Source organism: Merops nubicus, unplaced genomic scaffold (genome assembly GCF_000691845.1).
Source record: "Merops nubicus isolate BGI_N331 unplaced genomic scaffold, ASM69184v1 scaffold14710, whole genome shotgun sequence".
Classification (NCBI taxonomy): Eukaryota; Metazoa; Chordata; class Aves; order Coraciiformes; family Meropidae; genus Merops; species Merops nubicus.
The window spans coordinates 4,349-20,560 of NW_008580993.1; the positions used below are offsets into that span (position 1 = coordinate 4,349).

Consider the following 16,212-nt stretch of genomic DNA (forward strand, 5'->3'; position numbering starts at 1 on the left):
TGACTGCAAGCCAGTACATTCACCTTGTAATTTTTGAACTCAATCAATAAAATTGTTTAACTCTCCATTGATCAAAAATTGATTGTTTTGGGAACCACCATCTTTTTCAGATGCTTTCCAATTACTTCACTGCTAGAAGGGTATCCAATTCATCTATAGGCTGTTAGTGAAGTTTATGACCCATGTTATTTAAGATGTTTGTGTAGACATTTTAAAGAGCATTAAAATTAATGAAATGGAGAGCTGATTTGGGTAAAAGAGGTGTTGCAATATTAACTTTTTCCTTTTTTTTTTTCCCTTGTGTAGCTATTGGCGAATATGAAGAACTTCGAGCAGAAAACAAGAAAACGAAAGAAGAGGTTTGTATCTATTGATTATTTCTTTAATACTAAAATGCTAAATATCAGAATACCTAATTGACTGTGGTGGGTTGTCTGATTTTGTGAGCTCAGCTGATGACTTACAAGTATTACTTGTAACTCCCAGAAGCTATTCTAGCTTTCCAACTCCAGAAAAGTTGCTACTGTAGCAAATTTGCTTATAAGTACCATGTAAGCATAGACCAAAACCCAAGTGTTCAGATATTCTTAGAAAAACTTGTTCCTCTTGGATCTAAACCTTCTTTTATTACAACTTGAGTTGCACAGTGAGACTTCTTACTGCAGAGAAAATAGAACAACTCTCCTCACCCAACCTTTCTAAAAATTCAGAATGTAGGAGTATGATTTCTGAAGGTATTTAAAGTCTTCCCCCTTCCCTCACACTCCCCCCATAAAAAACCCAATTTTTAACAGAAGAGCAAGTTGTAGGTATTTAAAAGACATATAGATGAGGTGCTTAGGTTTTGTGGTGGACTGCCTAGTGTTAGGTTAATGGTTGGACTTGTTGGTCTTAAAGATCTTTTCCAGCTGTAACGATTCTATGATTCAGCGTCTTATCTCAACTTGCACAGTTGAACTGCAGCATAAAATGGGTTTGTAGCATATCACACATCCTTCTGTGAAATGTGTGTGTCTGACCAATTTTGAAAGAAGCTTTGCATGTATGAACTTCATGCATTACTGCAGGCTTCTATTATTAATGTTCAGAGCTACTGGAGTAAGAAATAGTGACTGTTTCTAGATTGCTCATTGTAATCATGATGAAATGTCTTTCAAGTGGTAAAATTAAGCACATTTGGTAAGCTATCTCTTCCCACCCAGGACTCTTGTGAATTCAACACAGCTGCTTTCTGCAAGGAAACCAAGGGGAACAGAGAACTCAGAGAGATTTTATTGCTGTGTCGTGTCACATAAATCCCTGTCAATGTGCAAAAGGTTTTTAGCAGGTATCTGCCAAAAGAAACTGTGGCCACAAAAAGCCTCTTATCAGTTCTAGATAGTGAGAAAGGCAGAGGAGTCAGTGCTACACTGGGTTGTAAACACAGGATTGTCCTTTCTGCAGGATTAGTGAGCTGAAGATGCAAGAAACATGGTAGTTTTCAAACCCTGGTTAGCTGCCAAGGCATGTCAGCTTAATTTAGCTTTTTGTGAAGTTATTTCTGAAGGGTCACCTTTAGTCCAGTTGTTGCAATGCCAGGCTGCAGTGGGAAGACGTTGTCTGTAACTATTTTCTCATTATTAAAGAAAGCTCAAAGCTTACCTGAACATCACACTTCAGCAATGATTATGTGTATTCCCACTGAGCTCAGCATATCGTGCCTCACTCCCTCCTACCCACTGACCTCCTTGTCTTTTTCACTATCTTGCTGCTGCATTCCTGTTCTGTTGTCCCACACCTGAGCCTCTCATAGTCTGCAAAATCTGTCCTTAATTTCTGCTTTTTGGAAGACTGTGGCAGTTCATTTCCTATTGCTCAGAAGGAAAGGAGAATGAAACTTGAGTTAGACCAAGAGTCTGTCTAGCCCAGTATCCTGTCTCTGACAGCAACAGAGGAGAGTAAGGGCCTGTGTAACACCTCCACAGAGTAGGAGTCCACACTTTCCAAACCACTTGCAGCCTGGGGACTTCCTCCACTGTGTGTGTTTCAGTGTGTTCTGCCCTTCACAGCTCTCTTCCTTGAATCTGTCCCATCACCTCCAAGCCCATGCTGGTTGTTGGCTTCCACCACATGTGAGGAGTTCCACACTAGGACTGTCCACTGCATGAAAAACAGAGTTCCCAGCTTTGCCCTGACCCCCAGTGCTGCTAGTCTTGGTGTTTCTTCAACAAAACTTTGTTTAGTTTGGAGGCTGGGGCATGAGGAGATTTTTCTTGAGCTGTGTTTTTATTTAGAATTTTTTTTTTCTTCAAAGGCAATTCTAATGAAAAATTCTGTTGCTAAAATTGAGACGTTCTGAGGTTGTTTCTTCAATTCTGCTCCTTTTTCTTCCTTGCTCCTCTCTTTTACAAGACTTCTTTCCCATAGCTGCATTTCTCTAGCCACTCCTGTGTGTTTCTTCTGAAGGCTGGTATGATGTTTTTCAGAATACTTGCATAATAACTGAAAATCCTCCACCCTGAGCACATGGGGATTACATTCCCAGTCCGGCAAATTAGTTAAGCACGTGCTCAGGCTTGGAGGATTTTCAGTTGTTATGCAAGTATTCTCCATCCAAGAACCTCCATCCTGCAAACTGATGTGCTTGTCTAAGCAGTCCTGCTTAATTGTTTTAGTGCTTGGACTCAAGTGGTTAAGTGTGAGGCCCGAAGTGTGTTTCTTCAAAAAAAAAAAAAAAAATCAAAAATCTACTGATACAGAGTTCATGGTTATGTTTGCTTACAGTGCCAATACTGGAAGAAACTATTCCTGGTGTTACTGCAGGGCTGGGTAATCCTGAAAGCTTGTTAGTGTATCTCTAACTTTACTTCTTAGTTTGTGCTTTGCAGGATCAAGGAAGTGTAGCACAGGCTCTCTCTGCCTGCGGGTCTGGGAGACTGGGAGGGACTTCTGTTCCAGTTTCTGCCTCTGTCAGTATGAGTGTAAACAAATGACTTCCTCCATATCAATCATCGTCACATAATTGCACTGATAGGAGGAAAAGAGCAAACTGATCTTTTGGAAGAAGACTTGCAGCCTATTTGTGGAAAGTAGCCCATAGGAGTTAGAAAAAAATTCCACTGAGTATATCCAGAACACATACATACAAAGTCACCACTGCACTTGTATGGTTCTGAAAGATGAGCTGTGTTGTGAAGAAGTGATCCTAGTTCATATTAGAAATGAGGAACTTGGTAATAATGGGCAGCTAATTTAGAATAAGATGTAATTTTAATTTTTGAAAGTTTATGCTCTCTGTTCCATATTTTTTTCTTAAGGTGAGAAAGTAAATTGACTTCTATGTAAATTACTTTGTTCAAAGCACCATTGCTTAGAAGTGAGCTAATAACCATGAGAATTCAGGAGCAAAATACAAGATCTTTTATCAGCAATGTCTCTTCCTCATTGCCTTTCTAAACTGCCACATTAGAGGTGGCTGGTGGAGTGGCTGACAAAATTGTTGTGGGTGTTGTTTTTCAAAAACGGTAGCAAAAAATGAATACTGGCAGAATACTTCTTCATCCTTTTAATTGAAATAGCCAACTAAACATGCCAGTCCCCAAAACACAGATAACTAAAGCTCAGTTGCACACCAGTGCAGATAATCTGGTATGCAGTTCTGACGTATTCAGAGTCAGATCATGAATAAATATTTGACTACTTGCTAATCAGACAGAAATGACTCTGAACGCTGGTTTTGACAGTGTTTTGTCATGCTGCCAGTGGGGGGGAGGGGGAAAGGCAGGACAGCTTTCCAAAACAGTAGGTGTAATATCGTGTCTCTGATACATCATTCATAGTCTTTGCTCTGCTAAAGCACATGTATAGAGTGGATTATATGTTTTGTCACCAAATGGGAGTGGAGATGGGATTCTGCCTTGATGACATGCTCATTCTTTCTGTGAGTACAGCAAATGTCATAGGCTGCTTGGATAACCCTATCAAACTCATAATTTTAAAACAAGCATTAAATCTGCATAAATTTCACAATGTGTGTAAGTGGGAAAGAATGTATCTTGTGTTGCTTAGCAATGGCTTAATTGACTATATGGCTACTACGTGAGCTTCTTGCATCTTAATATCTGGATTGAACAATCTCTCTCTTGTTTTTTGCCCTTTGAAGGCCTTTTACTGAGGTCAGTAGGAGCTTATGTGCAAAATAGTTGGCAAAAAAGAAGCCTGTTAGAAGTGAATAGACAAGAAACCCAGGCCTCCCTGGAATTAGTGGCAAAGAGTCATTAGGCTGGTGGGAGTTTGTGTGTGGAGAGTGTGCATCAGCTGGCTTCCAGGAGCTTGTGTGCATTGACTCCCCACATCCTGAGGCAGTGTCAGGTCCCCGTGATGCTGTGATACTCCTGCTGTTGTGCTAGCTCCAAGTATGGGCCAGGTTCTTGAACAGCCCTTCACCTCCCTGTGTATGCAGTAGGTGGTTTGAACACCAATCTTTGATGTGTGTTAATTTGCTTCTAAAAATACAGATGCAATATCTTTATTGCTAAGAAATTACTGTTGACTGGTACAGCTGGTTCAGGACTGGAATGGGGATATTGTCTGTTACTTTTGGTTTCTTATCAGGATAAAGGTGCTGTAAATATTAGATGAAAATATAGTAAATAAAACGATGTAGATGCTTGTTTTCCTCTGTGAAGAAGCTGGAACTCTTAACAAAATAAAGTTAAAACCAGAAAAATTACTGACAATCCAGGAGTTAGCCACTTTTTTTCTTCATTAGACAGTACTCTTGAGTATAGAGCTACTGACAAGGAAGACTTAGCAAATATTCAAAAACTGTTTCTCCTCAACAGCTGCATGCACTTGGATGTGAAAAGTGAGCAGTAGGCTTTACAGTAATGTTACACCGTTTGCCTTTTAACATTTAGAATTAGTGATATTCCTGTCAATTAACTAAGAACTGCTGGCTATGCCTCAAATTGCTTTTTTGAAAAGTGACATAGATGTGAATTTTTGAAGGCTTCTGTGCAACTTTTTGAGAGCAGCTAACACTTCTAAATTTTAATTTTTTTTTTAAACTTGCCTGCTTTAAAGGTAAGGTCAATTTATTTTAAGGGCTGACAGTGTTTTTTGTTATGAAACTTAATTGCTTTATATGAATATTTTGTTTGTGTAAGTTTCCAGTTTGAAACAGTACAAGCAGTTAAAGACAGTCTCAACCGTGTCTAATTCTTAGCTACATTTGTGATAAACTAGGTTTTTTATTGGTAGGACTTGCAAGGGTCTGATTGCAAGGCAAAAGGCAAAGTGCTTTCCACTGATCATTTCAGCAAGGGCAGCAATCTCCTGCTCTCCTTTTCTTCCTGCTCTTTCATTCTGGAGCACAGTAGCAGCAAAAGGAAAATACTCAGAAAGCTGCAACCTAGAACAGGAGCTGCTCTGCAGAGCCCCAGACCTGCAGAGCCTGGTTGTGCAGAGGGACGTGCGTGGCAGTCAGGAGAGCAGTCAGCTTGCTGTGGTCCAAACGGAGCGTTCTCTGCAAGCAGCACTCACGGTGAGGTGGGGTAGGACATTGAACTGCCCCTGTCGCTGCCACAGGGAAGCTGTCACGCCTTACAGTGCATTGCTGGAGGTTTTTTTATCATTGGGATGGGGCAGTGTACCACATCCTCAACACCAAGGTTTCCATCAGCAGGGAAGTGTCTTCTTAACTTTCCACAGGCAACAGATCATATCCTTAAAACATTAATTTTCCTGATTTTTAAACTGAGCATGCAAAGCGCTTGCTGGGTGACTCTGCAGTGGGCTGAAAGCTTTCAGCGTGCAGGAGAAATCTGTGGGTGAAGTATGCCACTGTGGTTACAGTGTCTCTCTTGTAACATGAAGAGGCAGCAGCTCACGCTGATCCCTGTTTTGCAGTGGAGCTGTGCTCTGCAGGAACAGTCAGGAATTCTCTCTGTGTCTTTTACTGCCTTCTATTAGACTGCACTTCTACCAATAAGGTAAGATGAATTTTTCCTGAGGAAACCGAGAGGGAGGGCAGTGAGCAGCAAGATTCATGCAGATTTCCCTTCCCCACCTCTCCCATACAAGATGTTTAAACGGCTTCTCTGTTATCAGGGCCAGATGAAATGGTGAGTTCTCATCTGGCACTGTTGCTCAGCTCCTCTTGCTTCTGCTGTAGTTGTGCCTTGTTTCACAGACCTGTGAAGCAACCGGTGACTGACCTGTTGCCCTTAGCTGCTGTCCCTTGCCTCATCACCCCAGTGCCAGGAGAAGAGAGACTGCTTGTTGACAGCAGCACTTCTTGCTCCCAGATAGCCAGCAGCAGCTTCCAAAACCTGCCTGGAGGCTGCCCCTGAGGCGACACCATCCTCCCCTTGCCCAAGAGTAGATCCTTCCTTGGGCTTCATCCGAGGCCCTTTGGAGCTGATAGAAGGGCTCTCTTGAATTTGAATCAGGCTCTCTCCCTTCTTGTTACTTAACATCAGGCTACTTTCCCAGCTAACTCCAAGTGGGTTTTCATGTGGAAAAACTGAAAATCAAGCAAGATAATTTTAGTGTTTTTTTTTTTCCCAGTTCTGTTCCTTGTAATTGCAGTTACAGTGTAAAGAGCTCAGTCGTGCAGATCTCTTCCAGAAGTCCAGACGTGGTCTCACATTGATTTGTTCCTGTGGACGTACACAGCTGTGTGTGAGGAAGGATGTCTGGGAGGCCGTGTGTGCAGGACATGTTGTGTGGCAGTCATACTTCCCCCCAAGTCATGTGTTCTTCACAGCGTGGTTAATCACTGACTGAGTCTCTTGTGAAGTTTACTCATTTCTTCAAGTTCTTTCTTTTGCTTATAGAAGGGGTTTTCTTTGAGAAGTCTGTTTAATATCTGTTCTGTTCTTTCTCTTTGAGGAAACATTTCCATCATAAGATCAGTGATTGCAGCCCTGTGTAGTATTAGCATTCACCTCCAAATTAATAAAACTGGGGTGATGGGAAATCCTTGAGTATGAAAAATGAGTGTTTTCCCCTCTTCTGTGTCAAAGCTTTGCTCACAGTGTTGTGAAACCGAGCAGCATGTTGCTGTTTGTTGGCTTTGAGGTTTTCCTTGCACATGGTAAGTATAGGAATGTAGGCCTCTTTTCCAAGTCTATTTGTGTTAAAGAAACTAGACAAAGCATATTCTTGTCATGAAAAATATTGCTTTTACTGTTCTGTGGAACTGGGATGACTGTTTATATCAGTTTTAAGTAATGTGGCTCTTCTAAAATATTTTTAGAGTAGCTCTGAATTAGAACCTAAAATCAAGTGCTACTTGCCAGTTTGGTTTGGAAATAGTTTGGTTGATGAATTTTTTATGTGTAAGTTTCATTGATCATACATCAGTGAGAGCAAAAAGAAGTGGTGCTTTGATAGGCTCCTGCACGTTATTGGGCCGGCAGTTGATCTCTGTTGATTTTGCATGTTGTGACTGGCTACTAATTAAATAACTGGGATCAGTGTTTCATTTCAGTTTTCTCTTCTACAGTGTGACAAAATCAAGCAAGAACGAGATGAAGCTGTCAAGAAACTGGAAGAGTTTCAGAAAAGTAAGTTGGTAATGTTAGCGGGAATTTTTGGGTATGGACAGTTAGGAAGGTTGCTCTGAGCACTCTGCAGCAGTGTTAAGAATGCTGAGGGTCAGGTCCACTCGCTGTTTCTCCTTCAAAACCTTGTTCTGAGGAGCTAATCTGGCGAGACTTTGGCCGTGGTCAGACTAACTACTCTCACAGCATTTGTATGCTCTGACACAGGTAGCCATTCTTAAGGTGCAAAGGGGTGAAAATACAGTGGTAGAAAAGCAACTCTGTCTCACCTGGAACCTGCAAGTGACTTTTGGGATGATATATGCTTGGATTGAGTGGGGTTTGACCCTATTGCTGAGATTAATGGCAATAATAATGGTAATTTTTCAGGAAGAAGGAGTAAAATTACTTTAAGCATAGATATACCAGTAAAGTTTTTTAGGAGGTACTGTTGTCTCTCGATAATTTTTAGAGCAAGTTCAGTCTTGTCTGTGCTGTGAGAATGTCAATATTCAGTTTTACACTTTTATGGTTATGGTTCTATTGAAATTGTATGGTGTCTGGAAGCAACAAAGCACATCTAATGGGAGTGGAAGTATCCTAGTGGAATAGCTCCTTAGAAGAGACAGTTTCAATAGGATTGTGGTCTGTTGTGTCTGGTTTGTGCCAGTACGGTGAGCTGCACAACGAAGCATCAGAAAAGTGGATGAAGTTAATGCAGGAGAAGGAAATCACATGGTCTACTGTTAATAGAAGTTTGCTTGCTTCTATTTTATAATTGTTATTATGATACAGTTAGGGAAAATCATCTAAAATCAACAGGAATCGCCTACTGCTTTAAATGATCTTAGATCACTGTTCTGTGAGGCAGGAATGTTTTCTAAGAAGTCCAATTCCTCTTGAAAAAAAATGCAGCCTGTTTTGTTTTTGTTATGATATGAAGAACACCAGAGTGTGGCAGAAAATGTCAAGTAGTTAAGACTTAAAATTTGAAGTAATATTTGATGTTGTAAAATTTTATAGGTTTCTTTTATCTTCCTTTCACATTTTTAAAGGACATACCTTGTAAACATAGTGATAAAATGCCAGGAATATTAGGATTTTAAGGCAATAATAGAGCCCATTATTTAAACGACAATATAAAAGGCAATTATATTGATGAAGAGCTACATTGGCTTTGTGTCTGTGAATAAACTTGGCCTGTACTCAGCTTCTATTTGTTCTCCTGGCATAAACACATATTGTGTGTGATTCCAGTTTAATGGGGCCCCGTTTGTATGCCAAGCAGCTGCATTTTAGGCCCTATTGCGTGATTTCATAGCTCTCTGAAAATTGGTTCTATTGAGCACAAGAGATAGAAGGTGGTGGTGGGGGGGAAAGCTTCAACACACAATCATTTCTTTTCAATTGGAGCCAGCAAGGTTGATGACAACATGACCATTGTGTTATAATGATAAGACCACTAAGGATCTGTACCTCTCATCAAGGCTTTCACACAACAGCAGATACAATTTAATTCACTGCTCTGTCAGCAGTGCTGATACCATTATGCCGTCTGTCTCCACAGTTATAATCACTGTCCTCCGAGAAATGCAGTTGAAATGATCTTGAGCAGTCAAAGAAACTCTCAATTAAGGCTGCCACTTCCAATGTGTCAGATTGTGTCTTATGCACTTGGTACAATTTTCACTTCCAATCCTGTTTATTTACAATGTCTACCAGTAATTACGCTTAACATGTCATTTAGTGAGGGTGCCCCTGCCAAGGAGATTGTTGGGTGCTGCAGTGCCATTGAGGGGGAGTTTCTCGCAGTCAATGCCATCAGCGGCTTTTAGTCCCTGATGGGATGCAGTAGTAATGTTGATAATGCAAGTATCGTGCTCATCAAGTCATAATTAGATGCCACTCAAATGTGCCACTTGTAATAACAGTGTTGATTCATGTTTTCTCGGTGACTGCAACTACTAATTAGTTAAGTGGTTTTTGGTTGGCCTGCATTTGCTGTGGATTATTATTACCCCTGAAAAAAACTGTCAAGGTTAGAGATGTTTCAGGCCACTTAGTGCTGCTTTATGAATTTTAATACTGACATAATAAGAACTTTGGACAGACTTAGGAAATAATATATTTTTGTATTTAATTTGGAAAGATTTTTTTTTCCCCGAGTTAATCATAATTGCAGGTTAATTAAGTTTAAATGAACCAAGAGTAATCCCTAGTTCTGCCATGTGAGCCCAATCCTTGTTTCCTAACTTTAGCCTTGCTTGAGGCCATTAGATTCCTGCCTGTAAAATGGCAGCAGCTCAGTATCTCCACTGCTCCCTCCTCCTGCCCAAAGCATTTCATTACTCCAAATTCCCAGACCTAAGGAGGGTAAAACTGGGAGAGATATGGACATGTACTGCCTGAAGCTCTTCTTCTCTCAAATCAAATGGAGCAGCTAGTAAGCTGGTTTCAGCACGCTTGGAGCAGATAGTGTCTTCAACGTCAGAAAAAAAAGGAAATAAAAAGACAACCAAAGAAAGAGGTGGTTTTGCTCTGCTGTTAGACTTCATGTGAACATAGTCTGTGGATAGAAGACTTCATGTGAATATAGTTTTTGGACCACGATTTCCCAGTACTGTGCCCTGTGTGGGTTTGTGTGTTTTGGTGTGGTGTTTTTATTTTTTTTTTATTTTTTTTTTTTGTCTCATCTGCTTATGTTTTGTAGAACTTGTTTCTTGCATGGAGCTGCTGATTTGACAGGAAACGCCAACTTATTGCTGATTTCCTATGTTATTAATGAAAAAGTTAGTTAATATGGACTAAACGTCTATAAAGCTGCATAAATAACACTTGTAAATGCCCTACTTTTTCCTCTCCTAAAGTCCTGTTTTGTAGTAATTAAGATGGCCTCTAGTAAAAGTAACTCTTTTTGGCAAAAGTCTTGGAAGAGGGCAAGCAAAATGTTCTACTCAGTAGGAAATCACTAGGTTTTAAAGCTTATCTTCCTGAAAATGAAAGGAGATACTTTCCTCCATATTTACACGATATCCTTCCAGCCTTGTTCCTGCTCCAAGGTATCGTTCACCTGCAAATAGTCCTTTCTGCACATTGAAATCCTGACAGTGAGCTGAGAAGAGATCTGTGTCATGAAATGCCTTGCAGAACTAGCATCCAGGAGCCAAGGAGGAGCTGCATCAATGAGCAGGGTGCTAGTCTGAGAAATGGGAAAATATTGTTAGTTTTTATGTTTTGCTCCAGAACCTCTGTGCAACTTAAAGCTTGTCACTTAGAAGACTTCCAACTCTAGTAGTAAAGTACCTGTGTACTGCTGCAAGCCAGAATGTGTCTGTGCCTTTAAATTCCCACCAACTCTCGTTGATATTGTGTGTCACAAAATGAGACTTGTTCCATAACTTTTTGGTTACTCTGAGAATATGGCGTAACTTCAATCTAGTGATGTGTACCTGCTCTGCTAACAGGGATCCTGTAAGTGCAAAGGACAGATGTCTCTCACTCTTCCAGCTGTGACGTCAGGGGTAGTGGCACAGCCATGCCTTTCAGGTGCACTCACACAGCTTGCTGCTGGCCCAGCTCTCATGGAAGGTGGTGTGTGTGTGTGTGCGTGTGCAAGCTGGTGTCTGAATCTTTGTTGTGGACTGCGAAGGTAAATTGTGAGACCATGGTGATTATCTTAGGGCTTGCTCAAGCATAGAGAGGCTTCAAGTAAGAAACAGTTCAGACACTATAGCCATCATGTAGTAGTACAGTACTTGGATTGTCAAAAATGAGGTGGTGCCAGCAGTGTTGAGTTGCCATCAGGACTGTGTACATCAGGGTGCATCCCAGCTGCTGCAGGTAACTTTGAAGCTGGTGGGGCAGAATGAGATGAAGGAACTGTGCTGTGGTAATAATTTGGCTTCATTGGAGCATGTCCTGTAGGAGGCACTGTGAATGTGGAGGCTTCAGTCACTTACTTCCATTCTCCATTTCCTAGTAAACTTGCCCCAGGCCTGTACTATATGTCCGCCCTGCAGCTCTTCTTGTACACTGTGTTTATCAGGTGTGATGATACTTAAAATACCATGTAAACATGAAGAACAGAAGGTAAAAGTCTTTGTAATGCACCTGAGTTAATCTTGCTGTTGAAAAATATTGAGGTTCCAATCTTCTGAAAACAGCATCCATACCATGTTTTCATGAGGATTATGATGCCAATCATGAGGAACAATCCTAATGGTCTCATTCTGATTCCTCAAGTGTCAATGAAATAGAGATGATGAGTGATGGTGGTCAGGGAGGCTCCTGCTGGCCACCTACTTCCATCAGTTTATGCTCAGTTCTCCAGTTTCCCCTCAAATGCTGTGGACAGGGCTTGAAAGAGTTTCTTAATGCGATGAACCAAATATTCAGTGTTCAAAACGGTTCCTGTCCATGGAGATAGTATCTAAGTACGTACTTCCCTGTGTTTGAAATACTTACATAGAAGGTTAACAGAAAGAGAGATAATATTTCTGATCATGGGATCCATGTGTCAAATGCAGGAAAGCACTGACTAATTTTTAAACTCTTCCCCTAGTTTCTCACATGGTTATTGAGGAAGTGAACTGTATTCAGAACCATCTTGAAATTGAGAAGACGTGCCGTGAAAGTGCTGAGGCTTTGGCTTCTAAGGTGAGAAGAATTACGGTGGTTTGGTTTCAACTGATTTCTTTCTCTCTTTTTTTTTTAAAAACTTGAGTTTGTATGCTTGTCCCATATATATATATATGTATATATATGGAGGTTTTTTTTCATATAATTTGCAGATCTGTGAAATTATTTTGAAGTGGCAGAAATTATAAGCCATATGTGAGATGCAGAATACAATTCCTGCCTTCAAATTAAAAAAAAAATTACCCATTCTAATTTAGTTTCTATTTTGGAACAGTAAGTCATGGAGCAGCATCCTGATACCCAGTTTTTATATGCATGTAGGTTAAATGGAAAACAAGTTTTTTAAAACTGTCCTATGTGAGATATAAAACAATAATGAGCATTTCAGTGTCTAAATAAAATGGGAGAAGTCAACCACTGCATTCCATTTCAGGTGATTGTTTGTGAAAGCAGAGCGAGGGCAGGGGAAAGGTGACCTCCGCTGCTCTGTTGATTGCGTCTAGTCTGATGAATTTAACAAGTGTGTAATTTTCTATATTCCATCTCATCAGAAGTGCATTATTATTAAAGAATGTTTTTATCTCTCTTATATATTTTTGGTTGTGTAAAATGCATCTGAGCCACTTCATCAGAAAATGGATTACAGCAATTTTGAACCAAATTTCATTAGCAATGCTGACTGCCTTCCCCCCCTTCCCCCCTCCCCATCTCCTGCCCAAAGTACATCCTTAGATATGGTAAAAATCACACCAGCAAGAAATCACTTTAATTTAGATGCATTAGCAGTGTACTTTCTGGAGGTATTTACTTAATTGTTTGCATAATGACACTATATTAGAATTCATAAGATAGACAATCAGTACATAAGGAAGAAAATGAATGTATTTATGCAACTTTTCTTCTTTGCTGCACTTTTCCTGTAATGCACGTACCGGGGCAGTTCAAAGAGAAGCTTTACCCCATGGGGCTGCTTTGCCCAAGCTGATTTCTTTGCTGTTGCGAGCTGACTAAACTATGGAAGGTTCTTCACACCACCCTTCCCACTTGCTCAGTTTCATTCTTTGGGAATGTGATGAAAAAATTCTTGAGTAAATCTCCCACAGCTGGGGGCTGAGGAAAAGGGACACCAGAGGTGATTGCTCAGGTGAAAATTCAGGGTAAGCATAACTGTACAGTGTATATTGTATTTGAGAGGTAAATATTGGGACTTCTGAAGTGCATGCTCACTTTGACATGTTGTACATCGTTAGTAGAAACTTGTCTCATTCTTAGACATGAATGCAGGCAATGCTTGCCTGGTGGGTGGGCAGTAACCCCAGCATACTCCTCAGACTGCTGAGCTTGCCAGAGCTGCTGGAGTAGCTAGATGCAGGACAGGAAATGGTGAGAGTAAAACATGGAAACTTAATGGAGTTCAACCAGGGCAAGTGTAGAGTCCTCCATCTGGTGAGGAAGAACCACATATACAGGTTAGGGCTTGACCTGCTGGCAAGGTCACCAGGGCCAGGCAGTCCTGGTGGAAACGTTGCCCATGAGCCAGCAGTGTGCTCTTGTGGCCAAGACCACAAGTGGTATCCTGGGGTGCACTGAGAGAGTGTGACCAACAGGCTGAGGGAGAACCTCCTCCCCCTATCCTCTGCCTTAGTGAGGCCACATCTGGAGTGTTGTGTCCAGTTCTGGACTCCCCAGTTCAAGAGACACGAGGAGCTACTGGAGAGAGTCCAATGGAGGACTGGAGCATCTCTTTTATGAGGGAAGGCTGACAGACCTGATTCTGTTTAGCATGGGGAAGAGAAGGCAGAGAGATCTTAGCAATGCTGAGAAATACCTAAAGGGTGAGTGTCAAGAGAATGAGGCCAGCCTCTTTTCAGTGATGCCCAGTGACAGGACAAGGGGCAACATGGAAAAACAAGAACACAGGAAGCTCCACCAAAACATAAGAAAAAACTTCTTTACTTTGAGGGTGACAAAGCTCTGGAACAGGCTGCCCAGAGAGGTTGTGAAGTCTCCTTCTGTGGAGACTTTCAAAACCTGCCTGGACGTAATCCTGTCTAGATGAACCTGCTTTGGCAGGGAGTTGGTCTAGATGACCTACAGGGGTCCCTTCCAACCCCTACCATTCTCTGATTTGAAGCAATCTCTGTTGTGTTGGTTTTGTTGGGTTGTTGGTTTGTTTTTTTTTTTTTTTTTGGCATCTTGATCAAGGTGGAGATGCCTTACAGAACATCTTCTGTATCATTCACCAACCAGTCATACATTTAAGCATCCAGCTCAGAGTGGTTTCTGACTTGTGCTTTGACCCATAAAGAATTGGTCTACGATACAGCTTTCATCTTACATATGTTGACTCAACAGTAATAGTTCTTGAGAACTGAAAATAAGTAAAAAAAAAATTTGAGGTACTTCTGTCATAAGTGGGAATACAGTAGTTGGGGTGTTTGTAGTTCATAAGACCAGTAAAGGCATAGAGCAATTAAGAGCTCTTAATTGATCAGTACGTATAGCTGGCAAAACCAGGTGAGCTTTCGAGGAACACAAGCTCTTCTTCATTCAGTTGAGGCTCACGTTCATGCTGGTGCCTGCTTCAGGGTAAGGAGCTGAAGCAGCTATCACAAAGAATGTGTAGCATTAACTAAACTTGATAGTTGATTTTATTTGAACCTACACAGGGCATTTATTAATCAGAAGTACCAGAGAGAAAGGAAGGGCATGGATGAAGCATCGTGTTGAATTCAAGCCTCCTCAGAGGAGAAAGTGGACAAGCTTTCCATCTTCAGGCCATTTTAATATTGAATGGAGCATTTAATCTAATGTTGCTTTGTCTTCTTTGATATATCTTCTAATAAAGGAGGAATAAAAAGCAGTTGACCTTTTTGATGCACAGCAGCTTAAAGACAGACTAACTCAATTCTTACTGTGTATGCTTCTTATCTTTCAGCTGAACAAAGAAAATAAGACCTTGAAAAGAATTAGCATGCTTTATATGGCAAAGCTGGGCCCAGAAATTATCACTGAAGAGATCAACATAGATGAGGACGATTCATCCACAGATACAGAAGCAAACTCTGGATCATGCAATTCTGTACACTGTCAGCAGCAAATAAAAGGTGAGTGTTGTTGCTAAGCCTACACCACCATACAAGGCGAAAGTTGTCTGAAGAATGGCAGTATTGGTTTGGACCAGAGGTCTGTCTGGCTCCATTACACACTTCTGAAAGTGGTCATCAAAGGATTCCAGGACAGACTGTGAGAACATGGTAGGCTTGTAGTGATACCGTGTAACGTATATGCTGGATATACATCCAGCCTGCAAGTAAGTTACAATGCAGTAGGAAAATGGGATCTACACAGTTAAGAGCTCAATGTTGCTGAGTTAGTAACAGAAATTTTTCCTCAGATCCTTAACAAAGTAAAAATTAAACAGAAGGACGAGGTCACCTTGGTATTGTTTCAACTGCAATGTCACAATTTCAAAGCTTGTAAGACAGGACTTTCCACTTCCATTGTATACCTTTGTATGCAGAAACTTCATTCTCATTCCAGAGCTACTGCCAAACAAGCAGCATAAAAAGGGACTGTTGTGCTGGGTGAAATAACAAGGCTTGGGAACATGGAAATGCATTGATAAGAGAGATCTGTGATTTATGAAGAAATTTTCTGCTTCCTTTTTGAAAGGCAATTTGTATGTCTGTAATCCAAAATCTGCCTTTCTTTCTTGTCTAAGTCTGTGATGAAGTCATTGTGGTGTCAGAGAAGGAAATTAAGTTGTATATGCTTTTTAAAAAAGCTTGTTTGTTTGTTTTTTTTTTTCTGATAATAAATTACTATAGCAAATAATATCTAAGTATAGCTGTCCTGAACTTCCAGCCTGACCTTGGTAATAGTTTGAATGCAGCAGCCTCAGTGAAGTGGTACAAAGTATCACTGAGAAAAAAGAAATAAAATGCTTAAAAAAAAATAAATTTCTAACCCATGAAAAAAAAACATGAAAAGAAATAAGATGTACCCTTCTATAATAAACATCTTTCCATTCTATAGATGTAGGGAA

The 16,212-nt window shown here is 40.6% G+C and overlaps 1 protein-coding gene across 1 annotated transcript in view; it reads left to right on the forward strand.

Annotated features, from left to right (window-relative positions):
- Positions 1-314: 314 nt before the first annotated feature.
- The window catches only part of KIAA1598 (KIAA1598 ortholog), a gene marked incomplete at its 3' end in the record, with an annotated part of 46,806 nt that continues 30,908 nt past the window's right edge, over positions 315-16,212 (forward strand). Inside the window, exons 1-4 of the mRNA XM_008947978.1 lie at positions 315-359; positions 7,490-7,550; positions 12,088-12,182; positions 15,103-15,271. Coding sequence (XP_008946226.1) covers positions 12,096-12,182; positions 15,103-15,271 — 256 coding nt within the window. The remainder of the gene's footprint in view (positions 360-7,489; positions 7,551-12,087; positions 12,183-15,102; positions 15,272-16,212) is intronic.